Raw genomic sequence first — 20,050 nt, 5'->3', positions numbered from 1 at the left:
CTGAGTTCAGCCAAATTTAGTGGGATTCTTCAGCAGTCTGACTTAGTCAAATTAAATGGATTCCCTTGAAAAAAATATTTCCCCTCTTGATTTTACATGTCTCGCAAGAAAACACATCCAGAGAAAGAAAAAAAGGGACTTCAATAATAAATATTGTGGTGAGAAAAAAAAAGAGGTTTACTTTAAAATGTAATTATACTTGATCAAATTATGAAAAAAATCAGTGGACATTTGTGAATTTGGGGTAATTCCATGTTTTGTCTAGTTGGTAACGCAACCTTGTTGATGTACTATTTCGTTTACAGGAAAAAAAAAAAAAAAAAAATATATATATATATATAAAAGTAGAAAAAGTAAAAACTTAATTTGCAAAGTAAGTGTAGCTGTAAAATGAGACTGAGTGAAATAGAGATTTCGCGGTATTAAGTGGAAATAGTCATTTAAAGAAAAAAAAAGTACTCCAGTATTGAGTGCAATAGACCTACTTCAGTAATTAAATTTATTTCTACCCGTGTATAAAACACCCCCAACGTATATGAAAAATTAATTAAAGATGATGATTAAATGTGTGTGTGTGTGTGTGTGTGTGTGTGTGTGTGTGTGTGTGTGTGTGTGTGTGTGTTAGATGGACGTGAGCAGAGAAGCCAATGACAGTGAGGGGGATTTCCCCACCCTTCCTCTACGCCAGAGCAAGGCTGCCCTCCACCACCGGCATTCCCAGTATGCACCGCGGACAGAGCAGCAAAAAAATAGTCCGCTAAACGAAAGGCGAAGTGAGAAAACGGAACCAGAAGAGAGAAAAAAAAAAAAAAAAAAAAAAGGGGGGGGAGCAGCTAACGAGCTACAAAAAAAAAAAAAAAAAAAAAAAAAAAAAAAATCCACGAGCAGAGCTGTATTTAACGACACCGGAGCTGCTACCATGGCCGACAACGAGAAACTGGACAACCAGCGGCTGAAGAATTTCAAGAATAAAGGCCGTGATTTGGAGGTAAAAGTTACGCAGATCGGTGTCGAGGACCTCTCTCTCTTCTTTTCCTCGCCGCCCGCCGCTCCGCGCCTCTCGGCCGGCTTCGCCTTCTCGGTTTTGCTGTGACGTCGTTTCTAAATTTCCACCGTCGGGAACTTTGCGCCCGCAGCCTCCCGACCCGAAGGCCTTCGCACGCCGCCCCGCGTCGTAGACGGCTCGGCCTCGGGTATGGGGAGTTTTCTCTCCCTCCGTCCTCCACCACCTGCCACCTGCCACCACCACCGCCCCTCCGTCGTTCTCTCGCTGGTTTCGTTACACCAGAAGACCGCGTTTTGGGTTTTTAATTTTTATTTTAAAACATGTCGGAAAAGACGTGCTAGGCTAGCTGGGTTGCTAACCAGGCCCGCGGTTGGGGGAGAGAGAGGGGGAGGGGGGGGAAATGCTAAAGCACCCGCCGGATCAGTTTAACTCGGTGTGTTTGGCGAATAAAATGATTATTCTCCACGTAAAAAGTACGCGGCGTCAACTTTCGTGTTGTCTCGAAGACCCGTCTACGTGATTGCCAAGCCCCGACGTGGCGGCATATTCGCGGCATCTTTGACGCCGCAGCTCGCTAAAACCCCCAGCGCGCTAGCCGAAGCCTCGGCGGCTGCAGGTCCACCCATCCCCCGTCTTTATATCACCCAAAAACAATGGCGGAAAGCAGTCAGCCCTCGTAGATGGCGAGTTCACCCGCGTCTCAAATCGAGGCTTAATGATCTTTTTTCAAATGTATTTATTTATTTATGTATGTATGTATTTCTCGTTTTCCTGCTCCACCGACACGACACCAACTTTGACGACGACGTCGTTTAACGCGACGGACAGATCAAAGCTCTTCGCGAGCTGCCGATGTGTCCAGGTGTCGTTCACCTCGGCAGGTGGTTCCGTATTGTGTTGTTTTTTTGTTGTTTTTTTTGTGTTGGGTTTTTTTTTTTTTAAGGCAGCCTTACGTAAGCGGGACACACTCGTACATCCTGTCGGACGAGTCCGTCGGATGCGGCGACACGAGAGGGCCTCTACAGACACGAGTTGTTGTGCAGCTACGTGGTCATAACTTGAACCTGGTTGTGATGGTGGAGGTCTACGTGATGAAACACAGCCTCACCCTGTCACCGGCTCTGACTGCAACCAAAAACTCCCCTTTTTATTTTTATTTTTTTATTAAATGAATGAATTAATTTATAAATCATATACCGCAATTATGCCCCGTCTGTAAAGTACAACAACCCCCGCGGTACTTGTTCCCGTCGTGGAGGTTGTGTTCAGGCTCTTGGATGTCCTCGTCCGGTCCACCGGTACTAACACACTTCAGTCTCCAGGATCTTGGTGAATAAAATGGCAGCTAAGTGCAGAACGTGAACACAGACTCGTTTATGTCAAGTAAGATGAGGGTTGAGTCATATCAGAAGGTCTTGCCGTAACTGAAGCTGAGTCACGTTAGGTCAGAGTCCTGCTCTGTGTGTTTGGGTGCTGTCATATGCAGCGTTGTCAGGCTGTTGGCGTTATGCTTCGAGTATGACGGCTCCCTGATCAGGTCCAGTCTCACTATCTGGGCCCCGATTATGCACGGTGGCACTATTTGACCCGATTGTCGAGGTGGGTGTTCCTCTCTTGGGATTAAAGTTCCCTTTTGTGTAATGCTGATATGCTATCTTTCCCACAGACTATGAGAAGACAGAGGACTGAGGTAGTGGTGGAACTCAGAAAGGTAATCACGTTTTTATTGTCTCGTCCCAGAAACTACAAATACACAATGACTTTGACTTGCATGAAGTAATCTGATCTTTAATCTGCATCTTATTTGACATAATGCACTGAAATGTCCTGCGTTTACCTTGTAGTGATCAGGATATTCTGCAGGAATATGCATGAGGTAATGTTTGTTGTTCTCTCCATGACAGAACAAAAGAGATGAGCACCTTCTGAAGAGGAGAAATGTGCCCCATGAGGACACCTGTGAGGACTCTGATGTCGACGGAGATTTCAGATCGGTACGGTTGTGTATCTTCCACCCAAATGTTCCCCTGGCACCAGGAAATCACGTCAATGTATTTCTATGTTTAGAGAGTTGTGGAGCTCGTGCAAGTCACTGTTGATGCAGTGGCACAAAGAGGCTGATGTGCCTGTTTGGTGTTTTGCACATTAGGTTCATCTCACCGGTTTAACACTCCAGAGGTTTAGGACCTGCTGACATTTTATCCACGTGATGCCGCCTCTTTCGTTCTCCTTACTTTTATGCCGGTTGGGATGTGGCAGGAGTGTAAACAAACATAAAGTTCGTCTTTTTGAATGCTGGTCTGATTTTCTTAAAATAAGAGACCCAAATTCTTACCCTTCCAGTGGAGCCACAGAGACTTGTACAATCATTGATGAGGTAATTAAGGTGGGGGGGGGGGATTGATACAGAAACCAAGGGTGGACCAACAAGTTTGCACACAGCATCCAACAAAAGGAAGCTATAACCTTCATGAGTAAGTATTCCCAGTTTTGTCACTTGATCAGCATAAGCACCTGTGTTACACATGTTTTTATGACCACTGGTACGCCTGCTGTCACCAAGGTCCTGAAACTTAAGCAGAGAGTCCATATCAACGTTTGGGTTGAATTTTTGGAGAACAGAGAAGTTGCAGGCAGACAAATCTGGGGAGGTGGAGTGGTGGTGATAATGTTGTTGTGGATTAGAATATTTTGTCAGGTGCGTCCAACATTTTAGAGGTTTTTATATGACAGTGCTGGACAGTGTGTCTGCTTGACAATCCCACTTTGCTGCAATACAAAATGATTACAGTGAGATGAACAGACAGAAAACTTCACTTCTATTAGATAAGAGAAGGTGGATCGACAGCAACAATAGATTATTTGGGAACACAGGACTGAAGCTGTGGTGGCCCAACGCCTCACTGAGACACTTAGTTGATTTCTTTTCTTTAAATTTCCAGCCGTCAGCATCGGCCTTTTTAATGTCATACCTTATTTTCAGTTTAGTTAAAATCTTACCATGAGTGATAAGCTATTAGTTTGACGCATTATTGTGGAAACATGCGCAACTCATTGTTGAGCTCAAATTTAGAACTGAGCACCCCAGAAACTCAATGTGAAGTGTCTCGTTAGTCATCCTTTAATACATGCAGCGCCGGCACACATCAGGACTACATGGCTTAGACCAAGAACGTCACATTATACAGATCAATCAAGAACCCTGCTTTCTATAAATGTCTGAGGGTTTGGTGGCATTGCTGGATTAAAATGGCCACTCAGCAGTTCAGAGATTCAATCACTGTAACTACCGCATGCTGGTGAGAGGGCTGCCTAGCAATACATCAACAATGACACACTACTCTGACTCCCTGCAAGAGGGGCTTTTGTGGAAAGTGTCCTGGCCAATCTAGTTTAAATACTTAACAAACCAACGACCACTGTGTGAGTGTTTTCAGTTGGTTTAAAATAACAGTTTGTGTTGCCTTGAGAACGATGTCTTTTTTTTTTGCTCATTTTGTGATTACCTCGTTCGAAACAACAATTTGGTCTCGAGCTTGATGGAGTTTATTTGCCGTTTTTTGATATATTACATGTTTGCAAAATCCTCCTCCAGCCTTCCTTTTTCTTCTTCTTGTCACCAGTGTTTTTAACATCTCTATTAGTCAAGAGTTATCTCCATAATCATCCCCCAGTCATGGAATGTAAATACACAAATATAAATCTACTTCAAGAACAAGCATATCTCTGTGCTGGGTTAAAAAAAAAAAAAAATGTTTTTGTGTTTTTCCTGTTTGACTTATGTTGTAAGTCTTACTGCTCCCCTCCCCCTTTATTTGAGGGTTCACAGGCAATCTGCTGGCTTATCAGAGGTATTGGCCAACGTTATTCAATAAGGCCCACATTCCTGGTCAGTTGTTGATTCAAAGGGATACTCCGGGTCTCTACCAGAGGAAGCCTATCTTCTCTGTATTCCCTGTTGAGGGCATCAGGTGAGGTTGCCAATTGGGAAATTGTCAAGTTGAATTGTCCGTGTGGACAGCTTGTCCACTGTTACACCACAACACCATATGGATTCAAGTGAGAATGAAAGTCCCTACATTGTCCTGATAGCTCTTGTCTGTCCCCAGCCTCCCCTCACTGTTTTCACTGGTACTGTGGTGAATTTTCTCCAGATGAGTAGTTTTCATGTACAAAAGCAAGAAGCTAACAGTTGTGCTCCCTCTCACTCGATACACTCGTACAAACTTATCAGGATATTCTGGTGACTTCTGTTTGATGGGAATTGGCAGGGGTCCTTTTTTTTTTTTTGCCAAATAATTGATTTAACATTGATCAATGTAATTCTTGACATTAAGGTTTACATACTGTTTGTCAAAGCATGTTTGTAGCCTAATTTCTTACAAATTTTCCTTTTCAGCAAAACACCTCTCTTGAAGCAATAGTACAAGTAAGTTGAATGCTTTTCCTGTCATTTACCCAGTTTTAGTAGTAGTGTGTATGAAATGTGTAAATCCCCTTAATGATTCATCAGAATTGGCTCAAGTCCTCCAAACTAGACTAAATGTATTGTAAGGTTCTCATTTAGATTAATAAATAAATAGAAAGTTGTCTCAGCTCACTCGTCACAGATGTTTTGTGGTAAATTGATATTTCCCTACTTGAACACGTACAAGCTCTGGAGACGTTGTTGTTTATTATAAATGTTGTTGTGTTGATTTCTAGAATGCCACCAGTGATAACCAGGGCGTCCAGCTGAGCGCCGTTCAGGCTGCCAGGTAAGAGCACACACCTGCATCATCTCTGTCCGCACCAGGACCAACCAATAATCAAATATTATTGATTATGGTCTCGGTTTGTTTATGTAGTGACACTTCGTGACACCACATACTGTGGTTCACAGCAGAAATGTAAAAAAAAAAAAAAAAAAAGGACATATTCAAGGATTTAAGTTTTCCAAAACACAATCTTGGACTGATCCAATCTGCTTGATTGATGCAGAAAATGCTGTCCCTATTATCATGATGTTACATCTGTCCATGCCATCCAGACTTTATTTTTACAGTGAGTTAACATCGCGGATGCTGCATCACCTTGAATCTTTGTTTGCATTATTAACGGTAGCAGTTTGAATGTAATTATCATTCATATCTGGTGCGTCTGTAAGCCACTGATTCTGCACCAATACTAATAGGCTTTCTTTTCTTTCTTTTTTTTTTTTAAATTGATGGCCTCTTGTAAAATACAGTTTCAGTGTTGCAATTTCAGGGGCTGAATGCTTTTCCAGGTTTGTTCGACAGCTGTGATTTAGAGCACGTCAGCCCCGTCTAATTAATGGAGGTTGTAAATGGCACTGCAGCTCAGTCGTGCAGCCCTCTAGCACTTGCGTCAGGTGCAGCATAATGTAGCTGGATGTATGAAACACGTTTATTTATCCCGTTGCTTCATCCTGACACTGGCTGATGTAATGTGGGTGTCAGGTGTTGTGCGGGGTGAATTCTCCAGTCATTACAGTCACTGTGATTGACTTGCATTTTGTTAAGACTTCACATTCTTTAGCTGTGTGCGTGTATGTGCGTGTGTGTGAACGTCACTCTCTTTGTTGGTGTCAGTAAAGCTGCATGAGGGTGAGTGTGTGTAATGGGCTTTTGTTTCCTCTTTTTTTTTTGTAGGAAGTTGTTGTCCAGTGACCGTAATCCTCCCATAGATGACCTGATTAAGTCTGGGATCCTTCCTATACTGGTCCACTGCCTGGACAGAGATGACAAGTAAGCAGCCTCTAATTCTGTGTCCGCATGTAGCAGCGAATCAGTGTTTTTCACGTTCGGTAATTATAGTCCAAGTTCGCCTCTTTAGCTGATCATGTTGAGTGTATGTTCAAAGTTATGCTAATGAGCCGGCCGGGTTTTTACCCCTGCCTGCATCTGAACAGTGTTGGAAGTTATGTAAATGTGTTCTAGTTTTCACCTTCCAGGAATGGCAGTACATAAAATGACTCATCAGCATGCTGTTACTGTTTAACACCCCTGGCCAATCACACTCATGTCTTTCTACCCACTGCCTCTGCTGCCTTCACCCACCTTCCACCTTTCCGCAGCCCGTCTCTCCAGTTTGAGGCAGCCTGGGCTCTAACCAACATAGCGTCGGGTACCTCAGAGCAGACCCAGGCCGTGGTCCAGTCCAGTAAGTGCCTTCCTTCGTTTTTATCTCAATCTCTTTTCCCTTTCATGTATCTATCTCGGTTAGTGCGGTGTGACGTTTAAAGCGGGAGTTTATGTATTGATTTGTTTGTTAGATTGTTATGAAACGGTAAAACTGCACCTTTTACTTTTGAGAAACTGATTGTTTGTTGTGATGCACCATTTGCGGCCGCGGCGTTATTTTTTTTTTTTTGCTTATGAGGTGCAAACAAAAAGAGACCGTTCCTGTTACATACGACCGAGACGTAGCACGGTAACGTGTGGGGAACGGGTGGAAGATATAGCAAGCAATCTTGATCAGCACCTGAGTTACACACCTTATTGTCACCAGTGGTTTGTGCGTATTTGACCTGAACAGAGAGCGCACACACGATTTTGTGTGAAACCCAGGAAATCGGCAAAAGAGACCCTTGAAATGCTTCGTAAAGCCTACAGCTGTGAAGCAATAAGCCGGGCCAGGTGGTTTGAGTGACATTTGCGTTTTGAAGAGGGTCACTGTTCAAAACTGAAAAAGGTGCTTCAGGTCAGGAGCAACCAGGTGGGGATTTTGATGTTCACGGGGTTGTGCATCGTGAATTCCGACCCGGGGTCAGACTGTCAGCAGCGAGTTCAGCTGTGACGTTACGAAGCATCTGAGGGAAAACATTCGGCGCAAAGGACCTGAACTGTGGCGCAGCGGCAGTTATATTCTCAGACATAACAACTCCCTCCCACAAGTTTCTCACCTCTCTCAACAACACAATTGCAGCTCCCCACGGCCACCACTCACCAGATTTGTCTCTCTGCAACTTCTTTCTGCTCCCCAGAAATTTGCCACAAAATTTGATGTTCGCTCTCTGCTTAAGTTTCATGCGCACGTACGGATGGTGACAAAAACGCGTAACTCGGGTGCTGATGGTGACCAAGCGACGTAACTTTAAATACTTGCAATAGTTCTTGCTTCCCCTGCTCCATGCACGTCACCGTGGCGTACCGCATTCATGCACAACAGGAACAGTCCTGGGATGCTTTTTGAATGCCGTAATAAACTATAGATTTATATTTACATCCCCTGGTTGATATATTTAACAAGGTATAGAATCTTTGGCAACATTGTGCGAGTCTTTGTTTCCCACTTGTCACAATGGTCCAAGGCATATTTCCTTTCTTAACAAAGCTGCCTCCTTCATGTCAATTTTTGTTTGTCGCGGGGAATCATGAACCACAGCGTGATTTCTTCTTCACCAGAAGCTGGAAAATAGTGCAATTGAATCGATGAAATTATTGAACGTAACGATTATTAATCTTGACAACACATAACATCAGAGTTTAGGAATGTCTGGCTGTGAATTCTTGAATGAAGCGTATTTCATCTGTATTCAAGATGGGCGTGATTCTCCCTCTTAGTTATGGTTTTCTTGTACAGGTGTTAGTTTGTTCGGGCATTGGTTCATGTTCACTTTAATCTGTTTCCTTTGTGTAGATGCTGTGCCACTGTTCTTGAGGCTGCTTCACTCTCCTCACCAGAATGTGTGTGAACAGGCCGTCTGGGCTCTGGGCAACATCATAGGTGAGTTGTTGTGAACATCAGTGTATTAGAAATTTAAAAGAAAAAAGACCGAGGACAGTATGAACTGTGTGTGTGTGTGTTCTGTCCAGGTGATGGTCCTCAGTGCAGAGACTATGTGATCAGCTTGGGTGTGGTCAAGCCCCTGCTCTCATTCATCAGTCCCTCCATCCCCATCACCTTCCTCCGCAATGTCACCTGGGTCATGGTCAACCTGTGCCGTCACAAGGACCCTCCACCCCCCATGGAGACCATCCAGGAGGTGAGTGTGAGTGTGAGTGCATACAAGACCATTGAGAGTGTCGGGTGTTATTTCAGTGGCTCTGTTTGTGTATGTATGGGTGGGAAGTCTGTGAGGAATCCATTCCTTCTGACTCACAGCTCCTCTGGGCCTCGGTGTCTCCTTCAGCTCTTACAGTTTAGAAATAAGTTGTCCGAAAAAGTGAGTTTGAAATGCTGAAGGTTGGGTTTGTCTCCTAAAAATCAATCAGTCGAAGAACCCTCAAGTCAACTGAGCCAATTCGAGCTGTTGTTGTTGTTGTTTGTTTTTAAGGTTGCCGTTAAGCTTTACACAGACGTTGAACAACCCTCCGGAAACCACAGAATTGTTTCCAGAGTGAAGTGTTTCTTTAAGAAATAGTCCATTTTGGTTTTGGGCTGCTGCGAATGACTTCATGCCGTTCTTGAGATCAAAGAGTAAGATGGGTTTATTTGTTGGCCTCCCACATCCAGACAGGATTAGAGCGCCGTGGTGGTCTACCTAAGGAGGGCACATTTTGTGTGTTGCAGTTAAATGTTAAAATGAATAAAGATATTAGTCAGCGTGGCTAATTTTGCAGCTATGAACCAATTTTATTGATCACGTTAGACCTTTCCTGCGTGTTCTTTGTTATTTCCTCCCATCTAATGGCGCTGGTCTTTTTGTTTGCTCAGATCCTGCCGGCACTCTGCGTGCTGATCCACCACACTGATGTCAGTGTAAGTACACAGCATTTAAGCAGGCTGCAGGGCCTTGGTGCTACTAAACTAGGAGCAACGTTATAGTCCCAGATGCTCGGTCATCACCGTCTAATAAAGAGAGGGAAATGTATTTATTTGGATGTTTTGGTGTTTCGCTGCCTCCAGATCTTGGTAGACACCGTGTGGGCTTTGTCCTACCTGACGGACGCTGGGAACGAGCAGATCCAAATGGTCATCGACTCTGGCATTGTCCCTCACCTGGTGCCTCTGCTCAGTCACCAGGAGGTCAAAGTTCAGGTATGGAGGAGAGACGGGTGCTTCTCGGGATAATTGGAACTCATCTTAAAAACACATTTCTGAAGAAGTTGCGGAAGAATAAACCAACATCATGTCGTGATTATAATTCATAACATCACAACCGCTTGTGTTCTAATGATGCTCATTACAACGCTAGAATATAACAACACTGGAAACAATAAAAAAACATTTTTTTTAAAAAGTGCTAATAGTGAAGCCTTTCAAATCTGCTTCAAAGAAGTTTGATTTTGTTTTTGAATTCTTTTTTTCTCACTGCGACTGTTTTTACTTCTAAACATGTCCAGTAAAACTTGTTTTCTGAGTTTTGGCTTTGTGCTGACAAACATCCTTGAGTTCCTAGAAAGGAATTCACGATATATGTCTTTGTCATCCAAGTATTTTTAAACTTCCTCTCCACATGCAGACCGCTGCCCTGAGGGCCGTTGGGAACATAGTGACCGGCACCGATGAGCAGACCCAGGTGGTGCTCAACTGTGACGCCCTCAGCCACTTCCCTGCACTCCTCACTCACCCGAAGGAGAAAATCAACAAGGTAGCCTTCTCCATCTTCTTCCTCAACACACACACACACACACACACTGGTGATCTGTAACTGCTACATCAGTTGTCTGGAAGTGATGAAATCAGAGACTTGGTGCAAGTGTGAATGTCGTGTGAAATGTAATAGATGGGACAGATAGATAATAGTAGGAATTCACCACCTGGAGAACCGCGAGGATGAAGAAGACGTCAGCAGCCGGCTACTTATAGTTAGTAAGATAGATTTTGGGGGGAGGGGAAGGGGGGGTGTAGTAGTATGCGTGGATGTGGATGTGTTAAACCGCGGGTTGGTGGAGAAAAGGGTGCTGAAGACATGACAAGTGTCTCTGCTGATATCGGAGTGCATCTGAGACCAGTCACTTCTAAAACGAGGCCTCTGTTTGTGACTGGACGATGATTAGAGCCTCAAAGTCGCCCTCCTCCCCGCCCGCAGCACGCCGTCTCTACCAGAGGGTCCGAACTCTGGGTGGACCTCTGGATTCTGATCCAGCTCCCCCTCCTCTTGTGTTTCAGTCCTTGGGCCGCGGGAGCGAACCTCGCTTCGGATAAAAACCTGAACATCTGCGCCGCAACTGTCCCGTCTCCTCTTTAGAAAACCGTTACTGACGGCTGTGTTTGTGCTTTTTGTCCTGAAGGAGGCAGTGTGGTTCCTGTCCAACATCACCGCAGGTAACCAGCAACAGGTGCAGGCCGTCATCGACGCCAAGCTCGTTCCCATGATCATTCACCTGCTCGACAAGGTTTGTATCTATTCCAGGAGGATGGTGTCCCGTTATTTTTGTCCCGTTATTTTTTTTTTTTTTTTGGAGCGAACATCGGAAATATGTGTCGCTTACATTGAATGCATACGTTTCAGGGTGACTTTGGCACTCAGAAGGAAGCAGCCTGGGCCATCAGTAACCTGACAATAAGTGGAAGGAAAGATCAGGTAAGCATCTCCCTAAGGTTCCTTTGTACATGTGAACTCGGCGCCTTGCTGCAGGCCACCTTCCCTTACCAAACACAATCCAAGTCATGACACATGTATGAAGAAATGCGAACAGACGTCAACGCTGTTTACGTTTTCACAAAAGTAGGTCGAACCGCAAATGCTTCGTATCATTTGAATAACTCCCGTCTCCCCGTCTGCATTTGCACGGCTCCGGCATGCGAGATTAGCGACACGCAGCACACCATTGTCTCTCTGCTGTCCACAGGTGGCGCACCTCATCGAGAAGCAGGTGATCCCTCCGTTCTGCAACCTGCTCACAGTGAAGGACGCTCAAGTCGTGCAGGTTGTTCTCGATGGCCTCAGCAATATCCTCAAGATGGCCGACGATGAGGCGGAAACTATTGCTAATCTCATTGAGGAGTGTGGAGGTAGGTCAAGGTTTCATCACGTTTCTTGTGTTGTTGTTGTTGTTGTTTTTACTTGTTAACATCAGGTGTTAATGTCTTATCCAATCTGATCTTTTTTGTCCCACAGGTTTGGAAAAAGTGGAGCAACTGCAAAATCATGAAAATGAAGATATCTACAAATTGGCATATGAAATTATTGATCAGTTCTTCTCCTCTGATGATGTAAGTTACTCTGAGGTTACATGTGCTTTACATTTAGCTAGTCATTATTTGATTTGTTAATTTAAAACGGCAAAGTAACTGTTAAGTAGTGCTATTTTCCCCTTGGTCCATGTAAAAGGTACCGTCGCATTGGCCAGCATAGAAAATGTTCCGTTTCGTAGTTGTTTCGAGAAAGTTATATTAGCAGTTTCCTGTCGCCTTACTTTTAGCCACTTAATTTAAAAAAGTCTCCCGACAGCCGTGGGACCGCGGACGCGTACTTTTCTTTGCGAAGGTATTTGAGCAGCGCCGGCGTTTGATCTTACGGCCTCGCCCGCTGCACGGTGTTGACGCCCTGTCACCTTGTCTGTCCCTCAGATTGAGGAAGACACCAGCCTGGTCCCAGAGGCCATCCAGGGCGGGACTTACGGCTTTAACTCAGCCAACGTGCCAGCCGAGGGATTCCAGTTCTAGACGGCATCTGGGGTATTCTGGAGTTTTGTTCACGATGCAGCACTCTGTTCAACATAAAAAAAATTAGGAGAGAAAGAGCGAGAGAGAGCGAGTGTGAGAAATTTGATCCATTGTGCTTGGCTCGTGGGATCCATGGCTGCATCTTATGTGAGAGAAAAATATGTGGATTTCATTTGGCATTCCAGGGGAACCAGCCCAAATGAAGTTTGAGATGGCGAGTGGATGCGAGTGAGAATGAGTGGCTACATGTTGCAAAAAAAGCAAAACATCTACATCGAATGCGTTGAGAGACATGCCGATATAACTTCTGCGTTATTGGAGCTGTCGTCTTCGGAAACCTACTTCAAATGACAACAACAACAACAACAACAAACAAAAAACAACAACTCGATGTCTGCCCAGGGAGAACCAAGGACTTTCAAAAAAAAAAAAAAAAAAAGAAATCAAGAGCTCTTGAAGTATTACAACACAGCAAAATGCAGAAATGAATACAACTACGATTATGAACTGAGACGAACCACGAACTATCACAATTCTGCGGTCCTCCGACTCCGAGAGGGCACCGCCCTCGACGTGCCCCTCCCCCAATCGGCCACGCTATCAGACATGTGTGTGTGAATGGACCCATTGTGTATGAATGTCTGGACTCAATGCTGAGGAGCCAGGTTCATCTCCTCCGACGAGACGCCCCGACGGGGCAACCATCCTCTCCCCCTGGTGGGCGGGGCCAGGAGTCCGGCTGCGCGTGTGTCGCATGTGCGAGAGAATGGACGGATGAGTTGTGTGTGCTTGGCTGCGTGCGTGACTGGGAGTGTGCGAGACTGGTGAGACGAACGCATGCAGAGACGGGAAAAAGATACAAATACAACATCTGAAGAGAAACAAAAATGAGAAAAACGCAACAATGAGGTTAGCGAAAGGTTTCAGGAAAGAAATTCTGCCTTTGAGAGAGGCCGACCCTCAAATCCCTGAAAGGAAGAACTTTGGATATGAAAAAGAAAAAAAAAATCATCGTCATCACAAGGATTCTTCTTCTTCTTTTTTTTTTTTTTTTTTTTTTTTTGAATTAAGTTAGTATTAATAGACACTGGACATTGTTAATGGCAGGTGTGGAGCAGCAGTGCATTGTGTTAAGATGCATTCGGTGGCTTTTTGGGCTTTTCTTTTTGCCTCCAGTGTGTTCCTTTTTTTTATGATTTTTTTTTTTTTTTTTTTAATTTTATTTGCAGCTTTTAGTTTCACCGCTTCTGTAAAGGTGATTTGATGACGATCGTATTCCATCCTCACACCTAACTCGCACCAGACATGAGCTTGATGCTGTGAAATTCTGACACCATCACTATAATCAACCAAATGACCTGCTCCCCTTGTAACTCTTCCATTATTTTTTATTTTTTTTTTCCTTCAACTTACAGCAAAATCACTGCTTTGCAGAAATGTTGCCACAGCTTTGATTATCACCAAGGGAGAAGAGAACGATGGCCATTTCACGTAGGATTGTGAATCATAACCTTTGCATGTACTAAACTATAGCACAGTTATTTTTTAGGATATTTTAGTTTCCTTAGGCTGTGGATACAGTGTAATTTTCATTTTAAGTAAAACTGTGCTTAAATGTTTCATATTTCCTCTCCCCTTACTCACTAGTGTCTGATTTGCTAAATAATCTGTATGGTTTTTGCACATGTATTGCAAAGTGAGGCCTGAAGTCTATCTGAAGGTATGTTGGCGGGTTTCATAGGTTTTGACCTGCCGACAACCTCTACAATATGCATCACTCAACCACAATCTTTATTGTCTTTCTAGAGTAATCCAATGATGCTTTTTAGTGATACTTGAGAAAATAATGACTTTATTTCAGGAGCAGCAGTAATGAATCTGCTAATGTATCTCAGCTAGACTAAGGGAGGAGGAGTGGGGGGGGGGATTTAATTTCCCTTTTCTCAAGGTCAAAGGGTGTCCCACATGTCAGACTGGAGTTGTTCTCTGTGGGATTTCCTGAATAATAAATAAAACCCATGAAGAGGTTTGCTGTAACTTTAGTACCTTGCAGAGTCCTCGGCCCCATACCCCTCCTCCTCTACCAGCTAGGTGTACAAGCTTACCCTTTCATTTTTTATTTTTTTTCATTTTTTTTTTTTTTTTTTTGGTGTTAACTTCAAACACTGTAGTAATGATTACACATTGTGCTCATAAACCTTCTGTTGAACATAGGGGTATTTTTTTTTTTTTTTTTTTTTTTTTTTTTTTTTTTGCAGCATTCCTTGTTAGCAAACGTGGTTTCAAATCGACAAGTAAGATCTGGAAGAAAAAAAACAAAAGGTGGTTTGCCCAAAATCCTTTTTTTGGGAGCGAGGCTACAGGATAGGTTGTCTTCGAGAAAATAAATAGTGAAACCCAAATTGAGAGACTGGGTGTGTGTGTGTGTGTTCTGTTGTGGAAAAGTGGTGTGATGTTTTTTTTTTTGCGTTCATTTGTATTTATTTTTTCCTCTTTTTAAAAAAAAAAAAAAAAAAAAAAGTGTTTAAAATGGCCAAACGCGCCTGTTTACCTCAACGGTCGAGCTTGTATTCAAATCGAGAAAAGGCGAAGCCTGATTGGTCAAGGAGACCGTTTGTCCGCATGCGCTCTACGGAAAAAAAAAAAAAATTACAAATGGTGCGTTTGAAAACTGTCGGAAAAGTAGGCTTCGTGACAGGGATGATGATTTATGGAAGGAAACTCCGATTTAAGCCACAACAAAAACCTAAAACCTCACAAAACACGTTTTGATATGCGTGCGACTTTAGATACAGTCAATAGTTTACGCGGTTTTTACACATCGGCTGCAGTTAGTTTGGAAGTGTGCTTTCGTAGCTAAGATCAACTGCTGCTGCTGCATCCGGGAATGTGGACTTTTACTAAGTGCACCTGGAGGCAGCACGGGAAGGAACAGGAAATGAAAGCTTTGTATTGGGACACTTTTCTCCGAGCAGACGGTGAGTTTGTAGCACAACATTTCTCCCCGAAAGCTTTTTTTTTTTTTTTTTTTTTAAATCGTTAACGTTGTGTCACGAAGACTAAAGCTAACAGATGATACAACGGTAGACGGGGTGCTGAGAAACCGTTATGTGGACAGCGTGTCTAGTTTCCGGGAGCGGCAGCTTAGTTACAAGATAAAAAAAAAAAAAGTACAATATGACACATTTTTCTGGTTAAAATGTTGCCGAAACTTTCCTCTTCATCAACTGTGAACTTTCTGTAGTTTTCGAAAAAAAAAAACCAACAACAAAAAACATGATGTCACGTGTCCGCACAATAATCGGTACTGTTGAAGGTACCAGCACACGTCGATCAAAGTAGCTCTGCAGTAATCATGATTGATGATAATGGTCCTGATGGGCACCTGTCACTTGCTTGAATCTGGGCGGGGGCCGGCTTTTAGGTGTGTGTGTGTGTGTGTGTGTGTGTGTGTTGGCATCGGGCCTCCTATTGTCTGCGGTGCTGGCTGTAACTGGAGGAGAGAGTCCAAACTCAACACATAACAACAGAACTAATCCGGTAACGGGAGCTGAGGCGGTGTTGGGCTGCTCGCTTGTTTTTCAGACTGGATCTGCTCTTTCACACAAGCTGGTTACACTTGAGTTTACATGTTGAACGTGTAATTACCAAAAAAAACAAAAAAACAACAAGAAAAAGAGCTTAAATTAAACTTTTAAAAGTCACTGTATGTAGGAATCTTGTGCAATCCAACTAAACTCAAATCATTTACCTCCGTGGTGCTGGTAATGTTGACTTTTTGCTGACAGGTGTTATATTTTAACACACACACACACACACACACACTATCGTGAATGTCTTACCGGGTCCGCTGACCCGAGTCGTAGACCGGAGGGCTGGAGATGGAAGTTTTACAGTCTTGAAAACCGCTCACCCGAATCTTTTGTTTGTTACTATTTAAAATGAATTTCGCAGCTAAATATTGATTTTTATTATTCATAAAACAGATGAATTTTGACTGGCGTTGATCAAACACCCATGAAATAGGCACATTTCCCATTCTTCCTCTTTAAATGTCTCCTATCTGATCAATAAAAAAAAAAAATAAAAAAAAAATCCCGAATATTTCCACTTGCTTTCCAGGTATTGCTCGGAAAAGTGATTCTTGAAGCCGTCCCGTCAATTTTTCTGTTGATTGACAGTTCAAACCGCGCTTTTACAGTGGGAGCGACTTTTACTGTACTTTTCTGAACAGGTGCATTTTAATCCATCCTGCAGTCCTGCCAGATCTTGTCCCCCCCCCCCCCGCCCCCACACCTCCCCACGCAAACTGTCCGTTCCCCGGTCTCCTAGTCTCCCATCATGGACAGCCTGGAGGAGGACCTGACGTGCTCCGTGTGCTACTCCGTGTTCTCGGACCCGCGGGTCCTGCCGTGTTCGCACACCTTCTGCAAGGCCTGCCTGGACAACTTGCTCCAGGTGTCGACCAGCCACTCCATCTGGCGTCCGCTCCGCCTGCCGCTGAAGTGCCCCAACTGCCGCGGCGTGGTGGAGCTCCCCCCGGCGGGCGTCGACTCTCTGCCCACCAACGTGTCTCTGCGGGCCATCATCGAGAAAGTAGGAGACGAATCCCGTTCCCGCTGGATCGCGTCGCTTTCTTCACTTTGTGCTCATTTGTCTCCTCTCTCCCCCCTCCCCCCTCCCCCTCCCGACGCGTCCGCCCGTCTAAAAGTACCAGAGCGACAGCGAGCCGCGGCCTCCGTCCTGTCCGGAGCACCGCAGGCAGCCCCTGAACATGTACTGCATCCAGGATCGGCAGCTGATCTGCGGGCTGTGTCTGACCGTCGGGCGGCACCAGGGACATCCCATAGACGACCTGCAGGCGGCTTTCAGCAGGGAGAAAAACACTCCGTCGCTGCTGCTGGCCCGACTCTCGGAGCAGAGATGGGCACAGGTGGGAGGAGGGGGGAGGGGGAGGGAAAATTCACGTAGAAAAAGACGAGTCATTTAAAAATTTTTTTTTTTTTTTTTACTAAATACGTGCCGAAATGAACACCTCCCTCTCTCCGACCTTTTCGTTTAGGTGTGTGAGGTGGGGGAGCAGCTGGAGCAGGAGAAAGGCCGCTGCGAGGGGCTGCTGAGGCAGGACCGGCTGGAGCTCAATCAGTTCTTCCAAACTCTGGAGGCGGAGCTGGCCAGGAAGAGACAGGCGTACCTGGAGGCTCTGGACCGAGCCGGAGCGGAGGTGTCGCAGGCCTACGACCCCCTCATCCGCAGGGTCAAGGAGCTGCAGGTGTGTGTGCGCGTGTGTGTAACATTTTTTTATTTTCGTGAGCACGACCGTTCAGTCCACGAAATGTTCAGCAGATAACGAAGAAGGTCCGTCACGAGTCCCCCCGTGGGGGGGGGGCGACTTCTTCACGTCGGTCGCTTTGTCAGACGGAAAAGTGTAAATGACGTAGGGGGACCTCGTCTCCGGAGAAGATGGGCCCGTCTGTAAAATGTGAATAAAAACCGGAACGCGATGATTCGCAAATCACGTGAACCCGTATCGAATTTCGAAGCAGACCGAAGACAACGCGTCAAAATGCCGAAACGGAATTTTTTTAATTGTTTTATGAAAAATATGCGCTCCTTCGACATTTTACGTCGGCAACACGTCTCCAAAAAAAAAAACAAAAAAAAAGTTGCGACCGGGTCGAAGAAAGACTGTAGAAGTTGTTAGGACACCCGGTGGGGACATCTCGCAGCTAATTGCGTTACCACGACAACAAAACCAATAATTGGATGGCGGTGATCTTCGGGCCCTCGGGCAGCGCCGCGGGCAAAACGGACACCGTTCTGGAGAGGAAATCACTGCACGGGCTCAGGAACACTTCTGAAAACCACCTGTCTGTGAACGCGGCGATGAGCTGCGTTCACAGACGGGTGGTTAAAAACTCTCCAAAAAAAATGTTTGGGGGGGGGGGGGGGGAGGATGGGTTCGTATAGCAAGAGAAAAAGAAAATGTTGGTGAGTTTTGGTCGATAGATCAATTACTATACCGTCGACGACTTTTCGGTCGATCGCCTCGGTCGACGAGACATCAGCGACGTGCAACGGCAGCCGGTGACCGTCTCCCGTCTCCCGCAGGAGGAACAGTTGGACCTGGTGTCCCTGGGCTCGTCGGTAGACGAGGAAGACTCGCCGCTGGTCTTCCTGGAGCAGGTGTACCTGTTCAGAGAGAGGGTGGAGGAGTTCATCACAACCCCGCTGCCCTCGGTGCTGAACCTCTCCGTCACCCCGCGAGCAGCGGAGTTCCTCCGGCAGCACTGGCCCGCCGTGACCATCGGGAGCCTGGAGGAGGCGCCCGTCCCGAAGGTGGGCTGCTGCGCCAGATGCTGCGGCGCGGAGGCGGAGGCGGCGGCGACGGCGGCGGGGGGCCCGGCCCGACGGGGTCCGGGACGGGCGGCGTGAACCGCGGCCGGCCGCGTCCGCGTCCGCGGTGCTGCTGGGGCTGCTGCTGCTGACGCTGACGCTGCTGACGGGGCTGTGGTTGAACCCGGTCGGAGGGGCGACGCTCGGCTTCCCCCTCCCGTCTCGGCTCGGCCAGGCGGTCCACGGCCTGAGCTGCGAACTCGTCACGTCTGTCCGGGACGCGGCGGGGTCGGCGCGCGCGGCGACGGAGGCCGCCGTACGGCGGTGGGGCTCGCAGCTTTCTTCGGCGGGGGACGAGGCCTTTCGGCGGCTTTCCGCTTTATTTAAAACAGCGAAAGAGACCGAGTGGAACTGACAAGAAGCTGAAACGGTCTCACTTCCCTGTTCCGGCAGTGAAGAAAAAAAAAACCCAACAACAACAAAAAAAGCCACCCTCAAAACACGTTGTAAACGGAAGCTACTTATCGTTTTTCCATTTCTGGGTTAATTTACATAAAATTTGCAACAACAAAAAAAAACCCGAAAGCGGTGACTATAACATTTTGCCGTCTGCTTCGCAACAAAAACGAAAATTGTTTTTTAGATTTGGAGCAACATTGAATCGTGCGTGCTGAAAGTAGATTAAATGGAGCAGACTGCATTGCAGGTCTTTTTTTTTTTTTTTTTTTTTTCTGACCTGGAGACTCTCTCCGGTTTTCGTCGCCGCCTGCCGGCACATACCGAGACTCATCCCGGGAAATTCAGGCAATAGATTACGCAGTGACACACAAGCCGAGTGACTCGCAGCCTCCTCGGATGACGCCGAGCGGCTTCCTTACTGCGCCTTTAACCGATCCCTCCCGCCTTTACCGCAAGTCCAGCTGGATCCTTTTTTTTTTTTTTTTTTTTAAACCCCGTCGTTACAAACAAAAACCGTTTAAAGAGCACCGGTTTACCGTCGGGTGTTAAAAGTCGTTACGGCCCGTTGAAACGCTTTCACCTGTGCAATTTTGCATCCCACGAATGTTCCTCTTCGCTTGAGCGGAGTTCGGCTCTTTCACCGAAACGGCAGCGGGCTCGTTTTTAGGACTCCCTAAATCGCGGCGAAACAAA

The 20,050-nt window shown here is 45.7% G+C and overlaps 2 protein-coding genes across 2 annotated transcripts; both read left to right on the top strand.

Moving 5' to 3' along the window:
* Positions 1-699: 699 nt before the first annotated feature.
* kpna4 (karyopherin alpha 4 (importin alpha 3)) lies at positions 700-14,968 on the top strand. Its single transcript, XM_069706308.1, has 17 exons — positions 700-988; positions 2,673-2,717; positions 2,911-3,000; positions 5,406-5,435; positions 5,711-5,763; positions 6,658-6,753; positions 7,083-7,168; positions 8,648-8,734; positions 8,824-8,993; positions 9,665-9,709; positions 9,857-9,988; positions 10,413-10,541; positions 11,185-11,289; positions 11,406-11,477; positions 11,746-11,908; positions 12,015-12,109; positions 12,467-14,968. Exons 1-17 carry the CDS (start codon positions 920-922, stop codon positions 12,560-12,562), a joined length of 1,563 nt encoding a protein of 520 aa, XP_069562409.1. The 5' UTR covers positions 700-919; the 3' UTR covers positions 12,563-14,968.
* A 678-nt stretch (positions 14,969-15,646) lies between these two features.
* On the top strand, positions 15,647-19,910 carry trim59 (tripartite motif containing 59). Its single transcript, XM_069706309.1, is given in 5 exon segments — positions 15,647-17,158; positions 17,274-17,495; positions 17,625-17,834; positions 18,674-18,961; positions 18,963-19,910. Coding segments are annotated over 5 exon segments (1,326 nt in total). The 5' UTR covers positions 15,647-16,903; the 3' UTR covers positions 19,314-19,910.
* The last annotated feature ends 140 nt before the right edge of the window (positions 19,911-20,050 follow it).

The sequence above is a fragment of the Brachyistius frenatus genome, unplaced genomic scaffold (genome assembly GCF_029030835.1).
Source record: "Brachyistius frenatus isolate BFR_SWC_R1_liver_20210118 unplaced genomic scaffold, ASM2903083v1 Contig_62, whole genome shotgun sequence".
In the NCBI taxonomy this organism is placed as follows: domain Eukaryota; kingdom Metazoa; phylum Chordata; class Actinopteri; family Embiotocidae; genus Brachyistius; species Brachyistius frenatus.
This window is presented reverse-complemented; position numbering and strand designations above follow the sequence as displayed.